This window comes from Thalassophryne amazonica, chromosome 8, assembly GCF_902500255.1.
Source record: "Thalassophryne amazonica chromosome 8, fThaAma1.1, whole genome shotgun sequence".
Classification (NCBI taxonomy): Eukaryota; Metazoa; Chordata; class Actinopteri; order Batrachoidiformes; family Batrachoididae; genus Thalassophryne; species Thalassophryne amazonica.
In genome coordinates, this window is record NC_047110.1 from 91043328 (window position 1) to 91068551 (window position 25224).

The window sequence follows — 25224 nt, forward strand, 5'->3', positions numbered from 1 at the left end:
AAAGGGAGACACAGAATGAAAAATTGGTGTGTGAAGTCTGGGAGTAAAGGCAGAGAGAGATCCAGGAGGACCACACTGATCAGGGCCACAGCATTTCTTATTTACACACCCATACAGGCACACACCAAAACATCTCTTATTTACCAGCTTACGTCTGCACTATTTATGGGGCACTGGGGAGAGGCACAGAAGAGAGGAAGAGAGAAGAGGGGCTAAAATATGCATAGGGGCTGGTTCTTCTGGGACAGGGTGGGGGGCTGCAGGGAGAGGTGATAGAAAGGGTGGGAGAGAAAAGAGGCAAGAAGTAAAGGACAGTATACAGCAAAAAAAAAAAAAAAAAAGATAAAGATGTAACATGAGGATTAAAGATGCCAGAAAAAGTTGAAAGAAAGAGGATGGGCATCATATGGTTCCTCTGAGAGATTGAAAAGGGCCAAAATCTTTTCTAGTGAGCCAACCAAACTTCTTTATCCATCTTCACCTCATTAAAACAAACACACACACAAACAAATTAGTCCATTCCACTTTCACAGAACAATATGTGAACAACACACATGAAAGACCTCTGTGGTTGTGGTTTTGTACCTCTGCGGCCATCCTAAGTAGTGCACTGAGAGAGCCGTCCCATGGGACAATGGACATGTAGGTTGAGCTTTGGCTGGACATTCACACAAATACACAAATAAAAGAAGTGGAAGAAGCTCAGCTGGAGTGACATGGTTAGTGACCTACGTTTGGTTAATTTTAGATTAACAGCATTCTACCAAGTTCATATCAAATACACAAAAAGTCTAAAGGACTGCTGTTGCTCTACGTGTGTCACACTCGTCTGTGGATGTTACTACACTTATTTCAGGCATCAAACTGCATGCTACATCAAACTGCATGTTACATTTGAAAGCTGATGTTTCCACGTGTAGATTTGCATCTCCTCCAACAGGTAGCTCAGTGAAATAAGAAGGTGGGCTACAACAGACCTGGGTTCAATTCCTGGTCACACTACATATCTGTGTCCTGGAAAACACACTTCATCTGCATCGTCTCCATACACCCAGCTGTAAATGGGTACAGACCTTGGCTGGGGAAGTCACCTGTGTTGGACCGGGGTTCTGATCTGGGAAGCTGTAGACTCATCTGCTTGATCTGCTTCACACTACAGAATAAGCACTGGCAGCAAAAGGCCTCAGGGCCTATACAAGACTTACTTTTTACAAGAAACTGTTACTAGCATTAGACTCACTTCTCCGTCTCACACTCAATGGCTCCACAAACAAAAGTCAAAATGTTTGCACAGTCAAGTCAAGTCCAGTCTGGAAATGTGCTGGTGCCACATCACCATATCATAGAACTACCTTGGTTCCTGCATAGCAACGACCCTGGTAGACAGCAGGTCTATCCCAATGGTCCATGCTGCAGCCAGGTGAGACATGGACACCCCCACACACAGTCTGCACAGCCAAAATTAAACAAATTTTTACTTTGAATGCAGTGTGGCTTCATGATTGGCATTGCATTATTCTGTGCAACACTACTGCAATTCTGCACATGCACAATTATTCCAGAAATACTGAAAAAAATGCCATATTCAGATGAAAAATGTAGTGTAACTAAATTAATTTTAATTCAATATAAGGTAGACTTCAACTCAAGGGCTACTGTCAAGAAAACTGTAATTCTGATTTGTTCAGCTTCATTACCCTGCAAGCTGAGGACAAATAGAGGCATAGAAGAGGAACAGAATAAAGATGTTCAATGTCTACTCATGTCTGAATATGTATGTGGATGTGCGTCGGAGTTGGAGAGCATGAATATGTGTGAGGTGTGAGCGGTGTCTCTGTGTGGACATTAACCGACAGGGTCCAGCAGTCACCCTGCTGGTAAATGGACTGGCCAGCCATATGCCCACCACCTCCAGCCCTACATCACTGCCACTCTGTGCGTGTGCATGTGGTGACCACAGAATGCCTTCTTAGACTTGCACAATAATAGTAACACAGTTTTATGCAGTATGCCCTCATAAACACAGAGATCTCTGCGCAAGCTCACAAAATGTAATTAGCATGAAATTGACAAATGTGATGTATGAAAAAAGTTAACTTATAACCCCTTGAGCACATCAGACCCCAATTAGTTTCCTTCATGCACATCTTCACATGGTGTTTTTACATTGTGTGATGGTTCACTGAAATCCACAAACCAGTTTAGGAGGTGTTGCGCTCATGAAGTCAAATATCATCTGATGTATTAAACACAAAAGTGCAATTTTCTCCTCTTGAAGACATAAGACTGCAGTTATTTTCCTTTTTGCACATTTTTATATAGTGTGCTATCATTATGTGATGTTTTACTGAAATCCAGAATCCAGTTTAGGAGGAGTTGCGCTTACAAGACTCATGGACAGAAACACAAACAGGGCAATTCCTATATACCACTTAAATCCTGGTTTGCAGCAAAAAAAAACAAAAAACTAAAAAGGTGGTCTTGAGACTGCTCATGGGACCACCTTTTAACTTACCCTGTCTAGTCTCAGAATTGAAAGCAATGCTCCTCGGAAATGAAAGCAATTCAACTTGATCTTGATTCTGTCTCAAACTAGGATAAGTATAGATAATAATTAAAAATTACAATTAAAAACTTAATAAATGATTTCACATTGTGATGACTAGTGTTATATTTGATAGTAGATCCCATACTGTAATACTCTCTTGAATCAGTCAGACTGACTTCCAAGAATAAGCAAACAATCAGCTATCATTAAATTTGAAATAGACTTAGCAGTGCTCAAGAATTTTCAAATCCAGAGAAAAAGCTGTGGCATAATGTAATGAGTGAAAAACAGAGGTTTGAGATGCAGAAATCAAACACAATGATAAGCTGTATTCAGTGGTGTTCAGGGCCCGTCACACATAGTGCAAAGTTTGGTCAAATATGGCAAAATAGTTCAAATTAGCGCACCACAAAACATTGCGCCAATGGGCAGGCGTGCACGACCCCGGTGCGAGAGTTCGTGCACACGACGGTGTCTTTCGAGCACGAACAGTGCAAGGTGTACCCCATCGTGCCGCTTATGTGGAATAAAAAACAAAAAACATCCTGCGGGACTCAAACCTGCGCCTTCCAAAAGCTGTGATTGCCAGTCAGAAACTTTACCACTGAACTACGGAGCTGTCCTTTAAAGCTGTGGGAATCTGCCTCATTTCAGGAAGGACATGGAAGTATCACAAAAAAAAAACTTAAATCACACACCATATAAAACACCACATTTATGAAGCAAGCAATACAAATATGAACTGTCTGTTCCTGTGGTGATGACCCATGGTCACAGACATACAGTCATGAAATGACATGAATGGGAAGCAGTGTGCTCTGATCATGTCCACATCTACTGGTCAGGTGAGTACAGTTGCCACGCACGCATGTTCTGCCCGACATGCGTGTCTTGTGGACGGCGCGCCGCAGCACTGACACCGCGTCATGTGGAACAGAGCTCACGTGGGTGACGTGACGGTCAGATCACCCGCTGCGTGCTCTGATCGGATGGTCCATTTCAACCTGGGGGCTGTCAATCTCCGCTCCGTGCACGTGCTCGCTTGCTGCAGCTTGTTGCCACCACGGCGATATATTTTTTTATTTATGTCCATGTAAATACAGCAATCAGACACACACACATCACAGTGGACAGTTGTTAGTCCATGTCTGTCCAAACACAGTAGGTGTTGTCCAGCTGGGATGTCCAGAACAACAGATCACCACAGCTGCTTCTGTTGGAAGCCACACCTCCTGTGAGTGGAGTGCACACACCCATGTGTCAGTGTGTGTTTGCAAAGTCACACTCGCGGGGAACTTAGACAAATTTCACAGCAGTATGACAGTGATTGTCTGCAGTCTGTTGTCATGCCAAGAGTGCGACTGGCCACACATTTTCTAAGTGCCATGCGAGCGGTGTTAGATGTTTGTGTGTGTCACCTGGAATTTGGCCGACACCTGCCGTGAGAGGGTGCGATGGGTTCACACAGCGCACACTCTGTCTTTCAACGGCTGATGTGCACAAATAGTTGTAGTAACAGGTGTACGAGGCATTAGAGGCAGGTACAATTCTACATGCTTTGCATAAAATTCCTGCTTCGAGCGCACATTGACCAAACTTTGCACTATGTATGAAGGGGCCCTTAAAGTACACTTTAACCCCTTAAGCCCTAGAGCCTATTTCACCAAAATCACATACCCATACATTATGATTTATTTCTCAGCTTGTACAAGGTCAAAAATGCAAACGTTTGGATCAGCTAAAAGACAGGTCCTAGGGGATGTCGTGGATGCAAAAAAATTGAATGTAAATAATACTTGTTAGGAGTAAATGAGGGTTTTTTTCCCAAAAAATTGATTCCGATTTATGTGTTTATTTGCTTGGCGTTTCAGCTGTGGTTAGTTGATATGTGATTGAAGTGGATACTTTTGTAGAGGAGACTTTGCTTGACATTTAGATGTATAATAAGTGTATGTTGGTGTCAGCATTGGTTAGTTATGAGTTCAAATGTTCCAAAACAGGGCAAGTCCCCAAATTTGGGGACTGTAGGGTTTAAGAGGTTAAAAAATGTGTGTCCTTTGAAAAAGATTACAAAAATATGCATGCCCCAAGGTAGTTTAAAGAGCAGCCGCACACAACAACAACAATAACAAATGACGCACTTGCTTGTACTTGTGTGCATCAAATCCTGGCTTCAACCCAAAGTTACAGATTTCACCTTTAACTGGGCTGATGGCCACAGATTCTGCAGGTCACAAGTGCACACGGAGTTACAAGGGATGAAAAGAAGGTTTCCATCATCACAGACCTAGCCACAGCTGGACAACAATTTAGTCTAGAATGACTTGTTTCCTTTCACTCCACTCATCTGCACACACAAATGTTTCTGGACCTTAATGACATGAAGCTTGCCAAAATCATGCAAGAACCTCGTGAGGAGAAACTGAAAGAGAGGGACCCAGACATGAAAAGAGGATAGAGGGAGAAACGGAATGATGAACAGTAAATACAGAGATTCGTAAGCAGGAGTAACTGTGAAGGACGGAATTGAATGATGTATAAAAAAGAATAAAAAGACAGACAAAGAGGACATGATTTAATTAGTATGGTGCCAGTTAACTACATCTGGAATAATATTCTAAAACACCAGTCTTCAAGTGAAATTACTCAAGGGCCACTAGCCAAGTTCGGTTTAAATGTAATTTTGCCTCTGTGCACCACCACAGTGGTGCTGAAATTAAACAATCAAGATGTACTTGTAGTGTAGACTTTCAGCTTTGATTCAAGGGGTTTAATAACAACAACAACAAAAAAAACACGATCCATTTAGTACTATACTTCCAGCCATTTTTTACATAGTGCCGTCATTTTCAGAGCCCTTCAATTATAGATACAGATTCTATATTGTCATTGTAACAAGTACAATGAAAGGCAAGGTGCAAGCCTTTCAGCGCAAATATAAACCTGAGTAAACCACGCACAGACTTTAAAAGTCTATAGAAGAAAAGAAAAATAAACATAAAATTTAACCAAATGAAAGAGGTATGTAACTGGACAAAATGAGTCTTACTGTTGATGCAAGATAACCAGTTTTCTTTAAACAAGTCAGGGGATGGATATATGAACATTTTCAAGTCACTGAAAATGTTTTGGACTTCATTCACATCGATCATTAGCAAATACAACCAGGATGGTACTACATGGTAAATCTGTTTGGGGGAGATAGTTCTCAAAATAAATCAATGACTAAGTGCAAGAAGAATGCTAGTGAGGGAAGCCACCAAGACACCCACTTCATGGCAAAGGAAAGCAGAGAAAGATTGACACAAGAAAACAAATGGAATCTAGGCTCACATCTTCCATGCCACGGCTTGCAAAGTGTAGCTGAAATTTCACAATCTTTTTAGGAAAATTCTCCTCTGTGCAGCTTGACCATGATGCTATGCAACTAGGCATGTGAATCTCATCACTGACAATTCAATACGCACCTCGATGCACTACAAGCGATACGATACTGACGATACGATGCAATATGATTCACCTCTGTTCCTGATTTGATGCAATTTGATATGTATTTGATGGTGATTCAATTCCTCACAATGTGATACAATGCAATTAGGGAACAGTATTGATAAGATTTTATCGATATCGATGACATTACCGATTCCGCTTATCGATCCAATTCTTTATCAATTCCCTTATCAATACCTCTTTTTAATTTTCTGTGTACTAAAAGTAGGCTTTACAGGTTTTCTATGTCAACAACATTTTATTGAGTCAAAGTAAATACATATGAAATTGGTCACTGGATCCTTGATCTCTGGACATAAATAAAAATAAACAAAATCTGTACATGGTCATTAGATCCTTGATGTACATGATGGATCATTGATCTCTGGACATAAATAGAAATACAATGTGTAGAGTTTTGTCAAAAGTGTTTCCTTTCAGATATTAATGACACAAATGTAACTCCATAGACTCTGAGCTGAGCTCTTACAGCCGGCTGCACTGCACATCAAGATGTAATTCATAAAAAATGGAGGATGTCTCATTTTGGGAAAAAATCCTGGTTGTGGTCGGTTGTAGTTTATTGTTTGTATTATAACGTTTGGAAAGAATCATTTGATTTAAAACAGCGATTCGCTCTGAAGTTATTAATTCCAACTGAACGTTAATGAAGGAATTGCGGACTTGGCGCTTCTGAAAACCAGCGAAGCAAAGAACCAGCGAACAGCGGGTCGAAGCGCTGCTTCATTACTTCAAGCTTCAAGCAGACCTGCTGCAGTCTGCAATCAACGTAGAGAAATAATCGTTTTCCTGATAAACATGCTCACAAACAACGGCCGCGCCGGTGTACCGAACCGCCTGTAGTGCATTCAATGTGCCTCAAAAAAAATCGATGCAAGCAGGCAGTGAGTGATGCAACACAATTTCACCCGTCAATTGAGTTGATACACACTGAATGAATCGATGCACTCGCATCCCGTATGTTTGTATCTAGATACCGATTCGTATCGATTAATCTCCACATGCCTATGTGCAACTGGTGACAATACTGAACAGTAACAACACCATTTCAGATATTTAGTTTGTCCAATTACTTTTGTTGTTGTTGTCCATTCAGCTGCTCCCGTTTTTTTTTTTTGGGGGGGGGGGGGGGGTTGCCACAGTGGATAGAGCCAGATCCACACTGGTATGTGGCTGTTTTATGCCACATACCAGTGTTTTAAGTTTTATGCCAGATGCCCTTCCTGATGCAACTCCAGTTTTACTGGATTTGCATCAGGAGAAACACACACAGCTGCTGGTGTTTCCAAAGAGGTCTCCCATCCAAGTACTAACCAGATCCTGCACTGCTTAGCTTCTGAGATCTGACGGGATCAGGCTTAGAACAGACCAACCACAGTTTGTATAATTACTTTTGCTGTCTGAAAATAGAAATACTGTGGGAATTATATAGGATTAATGTGTATTTTTGTTAAACCACTTCAATCAAAGCTGAAGGTCTACACTACAACCACATTGTGATTGTTTAATTTACAGTCCCTTGTCAAGTCACTCTCCAGGGCAGTGTGGTGGTCGAGCTGTCAGAGCGCTTGTTTCCAGAGCAGAAACTTCCCATTTCAAGTTCGCCCCTGACCATTCTCTATGTAATGTAGAGTTTCATCAGGAAGGACATCCAGAGTAAAACTTTGGTCAAATCAGTATGCAGATCCATATCAGGTCTGTTCTGGCAATCTCAAGTAAAAAAAACGAGAAGGAATTTATTGTCAAGTCACTATCCACCTACTTACAGACCTGACTGTATATAGTAAGAACATGATTTTCAAGTTTCACGTTGAATGAACATTATTTTGCAGGTCTTGATTAAAAATACCTAAAGCATGCCAAGCACTGCCAGTGTGAGCGCCTGAATCAGCTGTTATGATTTTTGTGCACTAATAATCAGACAGGCAAAAAGTGCAGAAAGTAAGAAAAAAAAAGAGCTAATTTGAAATGGCCAACCTGTAGCTCAGTCTGAAAGAAGAACTTCTGAGGACACTGGGAGCAGTCGTAGATCTTGTCTTCCTGACCATGAACAGCAAAAATATGCTGCTGGAGCTTATTGGCCTGTACAAACACTGGGAGAGGGACAAACACAGTGCAAGTTACACAGTGGAAATACGTATTACGTCAAGTGCACCACGAATGACAGTTTCAACAATAATTCCACAACTGCAGAGAATGTTACACACAAACTAGCTGGCTTTATATTAGTTTACATCTGGGTACAACATGAACATCTACAACACCTTCAAAGTTAATATCTCAATGAAAAGCTTCATGAATCAAAGATATACCATTGTTTTTACAGTTTTACCTTCATAATATATCTGTGGACGCATTTAATTAAGTCAATGCGTAAACAAGGATGCAACCCAAAGTTCGATGGTTCACACAACAGAATCACAGTTTAAACCAGGGGTGGCCAAGTTTGGTCCTCGAGAGACACTCTTAGTTGTCTCCCTGCTTCAACACACCTGAATCCAATGAAAGACTCGTTAGCAGACTTTTAATGAGCCTTTCATTGGATTCTGGTGTGTTGGAGCAGGGAGACAACTAAGAGTGTCAGGAAGGTGGCTCTTGAGGACCGAACTTGGCCACCCCTGGTTTAAATGTTTCCATGTCTGTTATGTCTTCAGGTGAAAAATGAGTTTATAGGCAGTAACATTTATAAGAAAAGTTTTTAACAGGTGTTTTGACTCACAGGTGGAGTTCAGCAAAACAGAAAAATAAGGATCTTCAACTGAAATGTGGATGCACCAAGATAATTATTGTTTTCCATATTAGTGGATATTCAGTATATTCAGGATATCAGGATATTCATTTCCAATCCACCTAACCTGCATGTCTTTGGATGTAGGAGGAAGCTGGAGCACCCGGAGGGAACCCATGCAAACACGTGGAGAACACAGAAAGGAATCAATCCCACAACCTTCTTGCCGTGAGGCAACAGTCCTACCCACTAAGCCACTGTGCTGCCTGTTGGACTATCTTAAATTTCAAATTTCCATATTGTAGCACAAGATCATGCCAGTAAAGACTCTAACAACAGCGGACCACCCACCCCTACTGTGTTTTTGTCACTAGATTCTCTAGCGTGAAGCAGATGAGAGTCACTGACTTTCTGTGGACAGGACACCAGTCTGATGTAGATTACTCTCCCAGCCAAAGAAAATACACATTGAGAGGTGGGCAGACTTGGACAAAGTATATTGTCTTCTCCAAGGCAGGTAGTATGACAAGCCCAAGGTAGCTCAGTGCCTTATCCCACTGAGCTACATGCACTATATGGGGTTAAAGGAAGGAAAGAAGAGAGAAGTAAAAATGCAGGAGAGAAAACAGGAATGCGCTTTGCTCAGCAGACTTGATATTTATCATTAAATTATCCCTTGTTTTTCTTTGTTTTTGTTTTTTTAACTCTTCGTCTCATACACTTTTTTCTTTCCTGCTCTCCCCTTTGTTTCAGAAAACTTTTGGTTTTCACTGTGACTGTGTATGTGTTGAATTATTAAGCCTCCCTACAGGAATGGTGCCCATCTTACTAATTCATAAGCCACCAAGGAATAGAGTTAAAGTTTAAAGCATTGCTGTGTATCGGGGGAAAGCACACAACACGAGACAAACTCCACTACTGAGAGAGTGACATGAAGAGCAGGTGGGGAGGAATTAAAAAAGAGAAATAAAAATAAAGTGCAAAGTGAAAAAAAAAAACTGTTAAATGGTTAAATTGCCACATGTCACCCCATGTCACCTTCCAGCAGAGCTTTACAATGGCTTTCAGCACTTTATGACAGTTCAGTTGTAAGAGTTTAGTAGTGGTTTGTTTAGTAGTTTAGTACTGCTGTGCCCAACCAGTCGGAAAAAAAAAAAAAAAAAAAAAAAATCAGAGGATTTAGTGCTGCTATAATGGACTGATGCAGAAGTTGGCAGCAATGCACCAATAAGGACGCTGGCTGCCGTAAAACACCATAGAAAAAGAAGAAGACAAGAGCGGAAACTAAAAGAATCGACAACTTATGTTTTCATTCAGAGCAGGATGGGGATTATTAGTTTGTTTATTCGAATGACAAATCCATCTGTCTGATCTGCAATGCAAATGTAGCTTTACCAAAGAAAGGGAATTTGGAGCGGCATTTCAAAACGAGCCACAAGAACAATGATGCAAACTTCCTGGCTAAATCACCTCTGTGCGCCCAAAACGTCCAGGAATTGAAAAGTCAGCTAGCAGCACAACAGCCCATAATTATTGAAGACGTGAAGACCTAGCGATCTTGAAAATGGACATCTAATACTAGATTTGTCAGTCTCTCTTTCTCTTTCTCGCATTGTACTGCATTACTGAAATGGTGTTTGCATTGTGCCACATCTCTGACTTTAAGGCAGATTCTAGATATTTTGTTCGTATTATGTCCCCAGTGTATGATGTGAACTGAAACCTCAAATTCTGTTTGATTTTTAGGGGCTTTTGGGGATTTTATGCAAGTTTTGTTTACTTTCATGCATACTATTTGGACAGAACTCGGGAACTTTAGGTTTTACTGTTTTGAGGGGAGGTGATGGTCTAGTGGTTAATGCATTGGGCTTCAGACCAGAGGATCCTTGGTTCAAATCCCAGCCTGACCGGGTGTGTAGTGAGTGCCTTGTATGGCAGCACCCTTACATCGGGGTGAATGTGAGGCATTATTTGTAAAGCGCTTTGAGCGTCTGATGCAGATGGAAAAGCGCTATATAAATGTAGTCCATTTACCATTTTATCTTTACAGCAAGATTCTAGTAAGGTCATACCACAGAAGAATTGCCAGCAACAATGCAGTGCCTCTGGTCAAAATTGGCTGCAGATTAACAGATTTCATGTTTTATGATGAAATCCAAAACCCAGCCTCTTCCAGTCCGTGGAACAAGAGCGACCCCTGTTGGGCGAATTGGGGAAGGACATGTGCCCAACTTATGCAGTATTATAAAGTTGTAACAACATTTAAAAAGTTGTACTTTGTTGTTGTAACAAGAAAAAAAGAAGAAAAGAACTAATATGTGAAAAGAACTAACCTAACCTCACATATGGAATGCATATGTCTTATGCCTTTTTGCTCTGATCACAGATTGTAGAAAGTTTATCAAATGTGCTTTTTCATATACAGTGAGGAAAATAAGTATTTGAACACCCTGCGCTTTTGCAAGTTCTCCCACTTAGAAACCATGAAGGGGTCTGAAATTTTCATCTTAGGTGCATGTCCACTGTGAGAGACATAATCTCAAAATCACAATGTATGATTTTTTAATAATTTATTTGTATGTTACTGCTGCAAATAAGTATTTGATCCCCTGGCTCACACAGACATTTTAATTTTTTTTTTATGGTAAATGGACTGCATTTATATAGCGCTTTTCCATCTGCGTCACATGATCAAAGCGCTTTACAATTATGCCTCACATTCACCCCGATGTCAGGGTGCTACCATACAAGGCGCTCACTACACACCGGGAGCAATAGGGGATTAAAGACCTTGCCCAAGGGCCCTTAGTGATTTTCCAGTCAGGTGGGGATTTGAACCCAGGATCTTCTGGTCGCAAGCCCAACACCTTAATCACTAGACCATCACCTCCCCCAATTTTTTTTTAAGAAGCCCTCTTATTCTGCACTCTTTACCTGTATTAACTGCACCTGTTTGAACTTGTTACCTGTATAAAAGACACCTGTTCACACACTCAATCAATCACACTCCAACCTGTTCACCATAGCCAAGACCAAAGAGCTATCTAAGGACACCAGGGACAAAACTGTAGACCTGCACAAGGCTGGGATGGACTACAGGACAACAGGCAAGCAGCTTGGTAGAAGACAACAACTGTTATCATTATTTATTAGAAAGTGGAAGAAACACAAGGTGACTGTCAATCTCCCTCGGTCTGGGATTCCATGCAAGATCTCACTTTGTGGGGTAAGGATGATTCTGAGAAAGCTCAGAACTACACAGGAGGATGTGGTCAATGACCTGAAGAGAGCTGGGACCACACTCACAAAGATTACATTAGTAACACATGATGCTATCATGGTTTAAAATCCTGCAGGGCAGCAAGGTCCCCCTGCTCAAGCCAGCACATGTCCAGGCCCATTTGAAGTTCACCAGTGACCAACTGGATGATCCAGAGGAGGCATGGGAGAAGGTCATGTGGTCAAATGAGACCAGAATAGAGCTTTTTGGAATCAACTCCACTTACCATGTTTAGAGGATGAGAACAACCCCAAGAAAACCATTTAAACCGTGAAGCATGGGGGTGGAAACATCATACTCTGGGGATGCTCTTCTGCAAAGGGGGCAGGATGACTGCACTGTATTGAAGGGAGGATGAATGGGGTCACGAATTGCGAGATTTTGGCAAACAACCTCATTCCCTCAGTAAGAGCATTGAAGATGGGTCATGGCTGGGTCTTCCAGCATGACAATGACCCCAAACACATAGCCAGGGCAACTAAGGAGGGGCTCCGTAAGAAGCATTTCAAGGTCCTGGAGTGGCCTGGCCAGTCTCCAGACCTGAACTCAATAGAAAATGTTTGGAGGGAGCTGAAACTCCAAAACTGAAAGATCTAGAGAAGATCTGTATGGATGAGTGGACCAAAATCCCTGCTGCAGTGTGTGCAAACCTGGTGAAAAACTACAGGAAATGTTTGACCTCTGTAATTGCAAACAAAGGCTACTGTACCAAATATTAACACTGATTTTCACAGGTGTTCAAATAATTATTTGCAGAAATAACATACAAATACATTATTAAAAAAATCATACATTGTGATTTCCAGATATTTTTTTTTTTTTTAGATTATGTCTCTCACAGTGGACATGCACCTAAGATGAAAATTTCAGACCCCTCCATGATTTCTAAGTAGGAGAACTTGCAAAATCGCAAGGTGTTCAAATGCTTATTTTCCTCACTGTATAATTGTGTTGTATGGTAGTTCTAAGGAAATTGTTTCCTACAGTTTTGCAATACAGGACTTGCTTGGTTAAGTGGGAATTTAAGATAGCAGACACTGATTTATTATAAAACTAGACAAAGGAACGCAGAGGAAAAACTACAGTATCCAGAATTCTTGGGGGTGGAGCTTTTAAACCTTTAAAAGCACGCGCCCCCGGGGAGTCGCTCTCTTCTCTTACGCTACGCTGTTCTCTTCTCGATCTGCATTTCTCTTGGGTCTCGAGATGCTGCCTTAGCCGTCAAAAATTTTTATGACCCTTTGTTCTTGCAACCACGTGTTGCCTAAACTTATTTCTTGCTTGTGCGCGCAAAGCAGAAAATTACTTTTTCATTTTTCTACAAATAACTTTTTCTCCACTTTTGTCAAGTTAAACGCACAGGCGCATTTAACTTCTTTTGATGATTTTTCAAATTAAAACCTTTTTCTTCTTGTGAACATTTTTCTTACAAACTCAACTATTTTTGTATCAAATTTTTGATTTGATATGGCTTCCAAAGACGACGACGAAAGACAAATTTTTACTTTGGCGAATAGAAATTAAAGACACTCAAGCCTTTACTCAGATGAGCCCAGATGGCAAGTGCTGCAGAGATAAAAACATCCAGGTCAGCTAAGCCGCGACAGCGATTTGAAGTGCCGACACAAGTCGCAGCATAACAACTGAGAGAGCCCCTGGTAACCAACGAAACCGTGTGCGGTGACCGGTAGAGTCTCTCTGCCAAGGTACCGGAGACAGCTGCGGAGACGGACGGTTCATCGACTGAAAACAAGACGGCTCCCAGCATCTGACCTCACGGAGACCATCTGCATAGCGCATCCAAGTAAGACCGGGCTACGGTGTCAGAGATTTAAGCAGAGTAGGTTTAATTACTTCTATTCCCTGTCACTAACCATATCTCACGTTAATAAAGTAAATCCCCAGGGGATTAGAACGGAATTCATTCAACTCCCGCAACTAACCAAATTACATAAATGTCATATAATAATTGCTCATTGAACCTCATCATTATCAAATTGCTTATTGTGATATGTCCTGTTATTTAACTCCTGACTGAGTTAAATAAATGTTTTAAATGTGTGAAGTTGTCTGTGATTTTGTATGGTTTTACAGAGGGGTTGGACTTGACCTGTAGAACTTATATTTGAAATGAGAAATCCATGCAGCTGCCCTTGACGGTGGCTGTGTGTGTGTGTGTGCGCACATGTGTGTGTGTCTGTCTCTCACCTGTGAAGCAGACGGGACACTTGAAGGTCCCTCCCATGCCTTCAAAGCTGTGCTCTATCAGGTGGCAAAGCAGCTTGGCAGGTGAATCAAACATCTGGTTACACAGCTTGCACTCGTGATTGATGCCCTCCTCTGCAAATAGGAGACACATATGCATGTGTGAGGTGGATTAGGTAGCAAAAAAAACCCAACTAGAACATATGACATTATTTTAGAATATTAATATAACACAACAGGTTGTATAAACCCAAAGTGTCAGACATTTGCATAAAATACACTGACACAGACATGCATACCACAGGTAAATACACAGGTTAAAAACTATAAGTTGATGCAAAAATTGCAATAATTCAGATACATATTGAATGGTAAATGGATTGCATTTATATAACATTTTCCATCTATATCAGAAGCTCAAAGCACTTTACAGTAATGCCTCGCATTCATACATGCACACTCATACACAGATGTCAGGGAGCTGTCACGCAAGGTGCTCACGACACACCGGGAGCAGCTTTGGGATTAAGGACCTTGCCCAAGGGCACTTATTGATTTTACAGCCAGACTCATGTTTGAACTGAGGATCTTCTGGTCTTAAGCCCACTGCTTAAACACTAGACCATCGCCTCCCCACCCATATTCTTAGACTCTCTGCTCCCCTCCACAGCATGTCTTTTTCCTGGTTCTCTCCCTCAGCCCCAACCAGTCCCAGCAGAAGACTGCCCCTCCCTGAGCCTGGTTCTGCTGGAAGTTTCTTCCTGTTAAAAGGGAGTTTTTCCTTCCCACTGTTGCCAAGTGCTTGCTCACAGGGGGTCGTTTTGACCGTTGGGGTTTTTACGTAATTATTGTATGGCCTTGCCTTACAATATAAAGCGCCTTGGGGCAACTGTTTGTTGTGATTTGGTGCTATATAAATAAAATTGATTTGATTTGGACATGGACAGTAATAAATCACATCACCATAAAAAATAAATTAAAATTAAGGATTTACAGAACTATGAAAAAAAAAACCACTCATTCCCATCCCCCAAAAAACAGGAACCAAAGGGATAAACAACTATAGACTTGTGTCCCTCACAACAGTAGCAATGAAGTGTTTCGAGAGGCTGGTGCTTCAGCATATCAAAAACAGCCTCCCAAACTCTTTGAAACCACACCAGTTTGCTTACCAGGCTAACAGGTCTACTGAAGATGCCATCTCCATAGGCATCCACACCCATACCATCCAGGGGAATTATGTGAGGATGCATGTTTTGTTGATTATAGCTCAGTATTCAACATGATAATTCCTCATACACTACACCGCAAACTACAGGAACTCAGCCCCCCCCCCACACACACACACAACTTGCTCATGGATCAAAGACTTCCTCACCAACCGTTCACAGGCCGCTATACATGGACCCCACCTCTCCTCCACCATTACGCTCAGCAAGCATGGGTGCCCACAAGGCTGTGTGCGGACCCTGTTACTCTATTCCCTGTACACAGATGACAGTATTGTGGCTTATCCCTCTAATGCTATTTTTAGGTTCCTGGATGACACAAACTCGCACCTGGAATTATATTGCATTATATTTTTATTTTATGGTTGAGATTAATGTGTTTATGGATGTGGGAAAAACTGTTTTTGAATCTGGAAGTCTGTGTTTAGTGGTCAAGCTGGTCAGACGTATTACTGGTCAGGATGAGTACGTCTACAGGGATGAAATCCAGTGTCTGACTGAGTGCTATACAGCGAACCTCTCACTGCACACCACAAAGATCAAAGAACTGGTACTGGACTTCAGGAGGAAACAGGGAGCTGAACCTGCTCCCATCTACATAAACAATGACTGTGTCAAGAGAATTTATACCTTCAAATTCCTGGGCACTGTCATTTCTGATGACCTCTGGCTGCAAACATTTCCTGAGATTACTCAAGAAGCACAATCTCGATCAAAAACTGCTGACAACTTTCTATCGAGCTGCCATTGAGAACATTGTGACCCATGACATCTCACTGTGGCACACTGGGTGCTCTGCAGCAGACAGGAAGGCCCTGCAGCAGGTCATCAAGACTGCACAAAAAAGTCATCAACTGCACCCTGCCCTTTCTGGATGACACTGCTAGATCCCACTACCTCTGCAGAACCTTACTGATCACCAAGAACTCCACACACCCTGCACACCACAACCTCCTACCATCAGGCAGGAGATACAGGTCTAGAAAAACACGCACTTACAGATTCAAAAACAGCTTCTTCCCCACAGCCATGAACACATTAAACTCACCCATAAAATAAATAATCTCCAGTGCAATATAATTCCAGGAGCAATACATCTTGAAATGTGCGATACGTATATACATGTATACGTATTTTGCAAATTGTCTCTTACTTCTACTGCTGATACTCTGTGCTCTTACCCTGTGAGCTACTGTCCAATGCTGCTGGAACCTGAGGGAGTCTTCCCAAGGGATTAATAGAGTTCTATTTAATCTAATCTACATATGTGCAACAAAACAATTGCATAATGCTTCCAAAGTGGAACAAAAACAATCCCATCCCACATCCCCTCTTCGGCACACTTCCCCAGCACTTAACAGAAAGAATGTTGGGATAACATTCAAGATGAGTTTCCTCTGCAGGGTGGCTGGGCGCTCCCTTAGAGATAGGGGGAGGAGCTCGGAGTCAAGCCACTGCTCCTCCACGTCGAAAGGAGTCAGTTGAGGTGGCTCGGGCATCTTTTCCGGATGCCCCCTGGATGCCTCGCTGGAGAGGTGTTCCGGGCACGTCCCATTGGGAGGAGGCCCCGGGGAAGACCCAGGACACGCTGGAGGGACTACATCTCTCGGCTGGCTTGGGAACGCCTTGGGGTTCCCCCGGAGGAGCTGGGGGAGGTGTGTGTGGATCGGGAGGTCTGGGAAGCTTTGCTTGAGCTGCTGCCCCCGCGACCCGACTCCGGATAAAGCGGAAGAAAATGGATGGATGGATGGATGTTGGGATAAACAAGGCATGCATAGGTGGTGTTTAAATAAAAAATGTAAGTAAAAAAATTAATTAAAACAATTTAAATACTTTATAAAGTGACCTTAATATATCATCATATATTAATTTATCCAATCGGCAGCTCAGTCTGGAGCAATTGTAATGTGTGTGCCATTAATCACGACAAAAAATGGGTTCCAAATTTTATTGAACTTCCCTGATTGTCCAAGGATTGATAGTTTAATATTTTACAAGTCTTACAAAATGTAAGACATCCTTAAGGGCTCCATCACACTTGGCATGGATAAGCACGAGCCAAGCTGAATCAAGTGGAATGTCAAAAAACAACCAACAACAATAATAACAACAACAACAACACAATTTGTGCCACATCTAGGAGGGAATAAGAATTGTGGAGGACAGCTGTCTGAATACCCAGACAACACTCCGACCACCCCAACTGAATTGTGTGATTTGTGTGCAAGAGCCTCTGAATGCAGTACCAATGTAGGTGGAACACATTAGGATCACCTAGACAGCTGCCAGAATGCAGTGAAAATATGACAAATGCACTTACATTGTCGTAGGAGTGAGGTCTGATTGTGGCTGGAGGAAATATAATCCAGCAGCACTCAAGGTGCACTTGTGGTGCGTTCAGGTATAGTTGGGATATTCGGCCAGGATCCGAAATAGCGGATCATTTTGAACTGCCCCTCGAACGTGATCACATGTACAAAACATTTGGGGTGGCCACAGGAGTTTGCCCACCTGTTTAGACTGCTCTCAGAATGCTGTCCGACGTCCTCGAATGCACCTCGACACTTCCGGAATGTGGGCCAAACTTTCATTCAGATGCCTTTCGGCCTGATTTACCCTCTAGTGTGTTGGGGGTATAAGCCACTGCGTGTGAGTGGGAGGTAAAACAGATTTCCATTTTAAGAGAATTAGTCTTCTCTTGCCAACATTTAGAAAAAGGTGAGCATTGCCAAAACATATGAATATAGTTCTCAGGGGTTTGATGACAGCGATCACAAGATGGTGATACACCCTTAAACATTTTCACCAGATGTTCTTTGGTGTAGTGAGCATGGTGTAGGATTTTACATTGAATTAAACAGTGTTTGGCTACTTAAATGTATCCTTAAGTGAATACGTAAATGAGGGGTTTTTGTTTTTATTTCTGATGCATAAGCGGAGCACTACTCCTAATTTCATTGTATGCTGTGCTTGGAGACAGAGAGCGCACTGTCAAATAAAAGACAGTGTCTGTCCTTTCTTCACTTGTGCTGGAGCTTTGGCCAATCAGAAGGCCAGAATGAACCATCAGACAACCACAGGATAAATAAAAAACAAGAAGAGGACAAAATTCAAACAAACATCCAGGCAGTGGAAAAGCTCTCCACCAGATTTCCGCTCAAACTTTTTAACAAACACAAAACTTTCTGATGAACTTGGCAGACATCATCTAACAAGGAATATTTTGAGGACATGGGCAAAGACTTTTGTCAGACAAAAACAAACAGAAACTGATAGTATTAGCTCTGCATATGTTTCCTTGATCAGATTTTCTTTCACCAATACATCAAATATAGGCTTACAACTCAGATGTACTTTCTGGCAAATTGTAGTTGAACTTTCAGGTCTTCTTTGAAAGAAAATCCTCCTCTATACCACTTCATCATGAAGCTGCATACCTGGGGATACTAAATGCACAACATGCACTATGCACAATGTCTCCAATCACAGCCAGAAAAGCCTATAACTTATTCTGGGCTGTCTGGGTTCTTACACTTCTCTTTCTTGCACAGTCAATCAGTTTTTGAGAACTATCGACTTCATATTGATTTACCACAGAATGCATACTGTTTGTATTTCTTCATAACTGATGTAAATAAAGTCCAAGACATATTCAGTGACTTGGAAACGTTCATGTATCCATCCCCTGATTTGTGTACTAATACTTTTGACGGGCAGTGTATCACATGGAACAAGTGCGGCACATTACAGCATCATATACACCTCTTGGATTCACGGCAACATGACAATATGTCACATTAAAACTGTGATCTTCTGGGGAGCATATCCATGAAAGTGAGAACAGGGTTTGATTGAGATCATTCAATGAGAGGGGAAAAAACTATTTAAACTGCACCGTATTCTAATGGCAAACATTTTTTTTTCTTGAACATATTTTAAGACTCTACAGTTCCAGATCAGACCAGCTGTTAAATTGGACAGACATTATGGTTTCGATTTTATCTTTTATCTCGCTTACAGTATATTCTCCTCTCTTTCATACACTTCTGTAACACACTCGCACACATATCTGATCCAGCTGGTAATTGCTTGTCGTCCCCACAGGGGATATGGACGAGTTGCCATTCTATCCCCTCGTTATCTGCCGTCCACCACTGCAGTTATTCACTATACATGTTGCCCCTCAGTCTATTCTCATCGCCCCTCTTGCTTTATCATCACTGTCTATATGTGGCTCTGCGACAGACTGGTGTCCTGACCAGGGTGTACCCAGCCTCACGCCCTATGACTGCTGGGATAGGCTCACGCCCTATGACTGCTGGGATAGGCTCCAAACTGCTGGGATAGGCTCCTTTTTTTATCGTGTTTTAGGTATTTTCTGTGTATGTGGAGGAAGTCAACTCACTTCACTGTAAGCCAAATCTGCCTTCGGGTATAAATAAAGGCCTTGACCTTGAACTTTCTTCCCACTTACTTCTGTCCGCCAAAGTAAACCACATCTCAGAAACGAGAGCATAAACTGACAAAATTTTATGGCAAGATGGTCGTCATACATTCTGATGACCCTCTGTATCTTCCTCTAAGTTATTTATTTTGTTTATATCTTTAACAATCTTCATGTCTTATGACATATGATGATAGAAAAAACAACTTTACACTCTTCAACACTCTTACCAAATGATTTTGAGTAATTTTGGCTACAATAGAGTGGATTTGTCCACAAGGATTACTCTACTATATCTTAATACTGTCAGACTGAAAAAAGTGGATATACAGTGGCTTGCAAAAGTATTCAGCCCCTTGGTATTTCACGCATTTTAATTTGTTTATGGCATTTCAAATACAAAAAGTAAATCAGGCTTCTCAATATAAAGTTTCTAAATTATCTTCCTTAGACTCAAACTGAAAGTAAATCTTTACAACTTGATATAAATTAATTAAAAATATAAAAGCCAAGACAAGATGATGGGTTGCATAAGTAATCAGCCCCTTTGGTATAAAACCTGTAAATAATCAGTTTAATTGCCAGTTTTCTTCAGACAAGTCAGGGGATGTATACATGAACATTTCCAAGTCACTGAATATGTCTTGAACATTATTTACATCAGTTATGAAGAAATACAAACAGTATGGGACTCTCTTTGTAGAGTACACAGTTCTCAAAAACTGAGTGACTGTGCAAGAAGGAGAAGAGTGAGGAAAGCCACCAAGACACCCAGACAACCCAGAAGAAGTTACAGGCTTCTGTGGCTGTGATTGGAGAAATTGTGTATTGTGCATGTTTTGCATTTTTTATCCCCAGTTACACAGCTTCATGATGAAGTGGTACAGAGGAGGATTTTCTTTCACCAAAACATTAAATCTAGGCTTGCATATCAGATGTACCTTCTGGCAAATTGTAGCTGAACCTTCAGGTCTTCATTTAATAAAACCCTCCTCTGTGCCACTTTATCATGAAGCTGTGTAACTACGGATACAAAATGCAAAACATGCACAATGCACAATTTTTCCACTCACAGCCACAAAGCCTGCAACTTCTTCTGGGTTGTCTCGGTGTCTTAGTGACATATTCAGTGACTTGGAAATGTTCATGTATCCACCCCCTGACTTGTCTGAAGAAAACTGGCAATTAAACTGATTTACAGGTATTATACCAACAGGGCTGATTACTTATGCAACCCTTTATCTTGGCTTTAAATGCCATAAACAAATTAAAATGCATGAAATACCAAGGGGTATGAATACTTTTGCAAGCCACTGCAAACTGCCTGTGATTATTTGGACAAGTGTTTAATGTTGGACAAACTTGCAAACATGCCCAAAATTTAAATTGAGGCATCTTACAAGTACCTGTTTTCATGTAACATTTTAAAATAATGTCATTATTTTATGAGTACACTAATCAAGATGGCCAACATATTTAACAGTTCGTATTCTTTTGTGATTACACCACTTGCCTATTTTAGTGATTTTATTCTCACGAAATTGGGCAAATGTCATTACAAATCACATGAAATACAAAATGTACATTTTGGCAAACTTGATCCGTGCTTTGAAAAAAATTTGTCACTGAAAAAAATACTAACTCTTGGCCTGCACAAGCAGACCAATAGTGGGTACATCAAAGAAATTTTGTAATCTCTTTGAACTTTCACCCTGGAACTTTCCTCCTCTGTTGTTATTCTCAGTTTGGAATTACAATGTTGTTGTAGTCATGTTGTAGCTAGATGTGCCCTCACTTCAGAATTACAGTGTTGTTGTAGTCATGTAGCTATGCATGTTTGTGTTTTTTTTTTTTTTTGGAAGTCTGGGGAACATCACAAGCAAGAATGATGAAAGACGAGATGAAAGGTGGGTGTGAAACTCACATGCACCCCTAAAGATGAGATAGATGAGATCGCATGTTGTCCTTATCATGTTTGTGCCATACAGGAGAAATGCCCACACCCACCCACACACACACACACACACACACACACACACACACAGAGGGGACATAAAATGTCTTCTGTGACCAATCTGTGACTCCGGGTGGCGTTGCACACACATAGCAGACATGTCCAAAAACGCACGCACATCGACACAAACAATTCATGGACTTTTTAAAGCACTTCTGATGTGCTTTAATTGTGCAGATTCACACCCACAGTCAGTTTAAAAAATTCCAGCTGCAGGGTATTGCACACATTTATGACCCCTGGACAGTCTAATGCACACAGATTCTTATCTCTCTTTGCTTCAAAAACCTGCACAAGGGTGCCCTAATCCCATCTCAATAGTTGTGGGGGAGTGGGTGAGTGTGTGGGTGCCACATTGGTTTATATAGATGAGGCATTGCTCTCCATGATCCCTGTCCACAAACTCACTGTCCCCACACATCAGCAGAAAACCAACCTGAAAGGCAGCCAGGTTGTGTGGGGCGCCAGAATGTCCGACACATACTGAGACAGATAGAGCTTCATTGTTATTTACCAGGAGGGTGAAACAGTATGACTGTGTCACATCATTTCTTTATGCCTGAGTCAGACATAAAGAAAAATAAAAATGTATTGAGATGCTGTGCTCCACACTGTCTTGATCCTTTAAATAACTGTAGTGTCACTGAAATTACAATTTTAGTATTTCTTCAAACTATGATTTCAACCCATGCGTGTATATAAACACACACACACACACACACACACACACACACACACACACACACACACACACACACACATATATATATATATATATATATATATATATATATATATATATATATATATATAAAACGGCTGAGTGGATCCTTGTCATTTGATTGGTGTTTTGTATGTCACATGACATGGCTTAATTCATCCCATTTGTGTTGCATTGCATTTAGAGTGCAAATTTGGTTCCATACGTTTGGTACCATTGCACTCTGCACACACACGTATGCGTGCACATTCTCATGCACGCGCACCCGCACATGCTTGTACACATGCACATGCGCAAGGCACACACAAATCAAATCCACGGTGCTGTCTGGAGGCTGTTGGCAGGAAGTTGGAAACATACTCACTTTATAGTCACCCTTTCAATGAACTTCAAGCCATTGAATATGTATTGACTTCAATGAACATAAATACTTATTTAATAACAAAATAAAATAAGGACATCTTTCTTGACCTCATATTTAAATGTTGACAGCACTGTAATGGTAAAACTTACCATTTCTAACCTACATTGTTCATAAATGTAACTATTAAATTCTCTGACATTTTCCAAACATTTAAATTCTTTCTAAACATTTTAGTTGTTGAAATTATTATTATTATTATTATTACATAGTATCAGTATCAGTAATAGTATGAAAAATTTCTTCAAAGGTGGACCTTTAGTGTAGGACTGTTGTGGGGAGCCACATCATCCCCCCACCCACACTCCTTTCCCACATGGATTTGCCCCTGACTTGCTGTTTGAGCAAGAAGAATGGATAATGTTTATTTATGCAGAAAACATGACCAGAGTGACAGGTAATAAGGTTTTACCAGCATTTTTACATCATGTCGTCCTCAGAAAGAGACATGAGTGCATTTGGGTGGGGGAAAAAAGCGTTAGTATTTGCGCATCACGGATCAGCTGTTTTTAACGAGGAGACACACAGAGGGGCACAGAAAGTAAAACAAAAAAAACAAAAAACAAAAACAAAAAAACACAAAATGTCTTTGTAAAACCATAGCTGTGAGTGCCAATGCGTTGAGAGACAACTGTTTTTCAACTCGGAGCTGAGCTGCACAGTGGATGCGGATCTATGCATGTGAAAGTTCAGACTTCCCCCTGCATCTCGTCATGACACCTGTTTTAAAGCTGCGATCGACCCACAATACAAAAACAATAGTAACGCACAGTGACTCAGAGAAGTAACTTTAATCTTATTACTGACTTGGAAAGATTAACGCGTTAGATTATTCATTACTGGAAAAGCAGACAGATTACAGTAACGCATTACCGGCATCACTTGTGTCAGCTACCACAATTTTTTTTTTTCCCCAGGTTATGTTTTTTCTCTTTGTTGCAGACAGTGAAATTGTGTCTTTGTTGCCACATACATTCCATCAGTTAAACACTACCCTTGTAAATACAAGCAAACTTTCCATCCTAACTAAAAGCCAATCCCTAATCCAATGAATGAAAAAAGTAGATAGAGATGAAAAAGCTGAAATGACACAGAGAGAGAAAGAAGGGGTGAAAACAGCGAGGTGCAGAGAGATAATTGGACTGTCCGGAAGAAGGGCATGGAGAGAGGCCTCCGTGTGTGTGTCCCATAAAAGAGCTTTCTTTTCTGACAAATACATTGTTTTGATCAGTGTGTGGGGGGATCGCAGTCTCAACGCTGTCCCCCTCTGAGACTCAGGCCGTGTGTGTGTGTCTGTGTGCGGCCCATGGTGAGATGACAGAGCCGTAGAGCATCCTGCCGTTATGCTTTGGCTCAGAGAGTGTGTTTGATCCACACACATACGCTTGCAACACTAGGATGCCTACACTGGGACAGAGAACACAGTAAAGAGACGGACGAGCGCAGAGAGACATAGGAAGGTGAAGGTGAGAACAAAATGAAAAGTTTCTGTTTCATAATGTGCATCAAAGTTCTGGGATTTTTTTTTTTTTTGTCTTTTAAATGATGAATCATTTCAAATACAAATCTTGTTTATTGAGCATCCTAGTTATAACGCATTTTGATATTGGGTAGCGGGACAAAAATAAGCATTACTGCATAGAGTCATGCACCGAACCTATGTGACAGTTGGACCAGACCATAAAAGACTTTAACCTGACAGCTTTCTCTCACGTCTGAGTGAACCCATGTGTCAACATAGCAGACCATTGTCTAAAGGACTCACAGCGAGCGAGCGTGCTGATGATGTTTCTACCAAAGGTGAAAAACAATGGCATCAACAAAAATGTCAGTCTGAAGAGATGATGCAGTCTGGGAAAGAAAATCAGGCAAATTCAAGGATCTCCAAGAGTGTGGCTGCGATTGGAAAAACTGCACAGTGCAACTTCTGTCTGCTGCGTCACTGGTTATACAGCTTCATGGTGGGGTGGTGACAAAGTGAAGTACACTCAACAAAAATATAAACGCAACACTTTTGGTTTTGCTCCCATTTTGTATGAGATGAACTCAAAGATCTAAAGAGGAGTGGACCAACATTCCACAGGCCACAATTGACAACCTGATCAACTCTATGCGAAGGAGATG

The 25224-nt window shown here is 41.2% G+C and overlaps 1 protein-coding gene across 2 annotated transcripts in view; it reads right to left on the reverse strand.

Annotated features, from left to right (window-relative positions):
- The window catches only part of znf423 (zinc finger protein 423), a 405091-nt gene that overhangs the window by 30987 nt on the left and 348880 nt on the right, over positions 1-25224 (reverse strand). For both annotated transcript variants that reach the window (XM_034176974.1, XM_034176972.1), the window contains exons 19-20: positions 14275-14406; positions 8036-8151 (exon numbers count right to left, since the gene is read on the reverse strand). In XM_034176974.1, coding sequence (XP_034032865.1) covers positions 8036-8151; positions 14275-14406 — 248 coding nt within the window. The remainder of the gene's footprint in view (positions 1-8035; positions 8152-14274; positions 14407-25224) is intronic.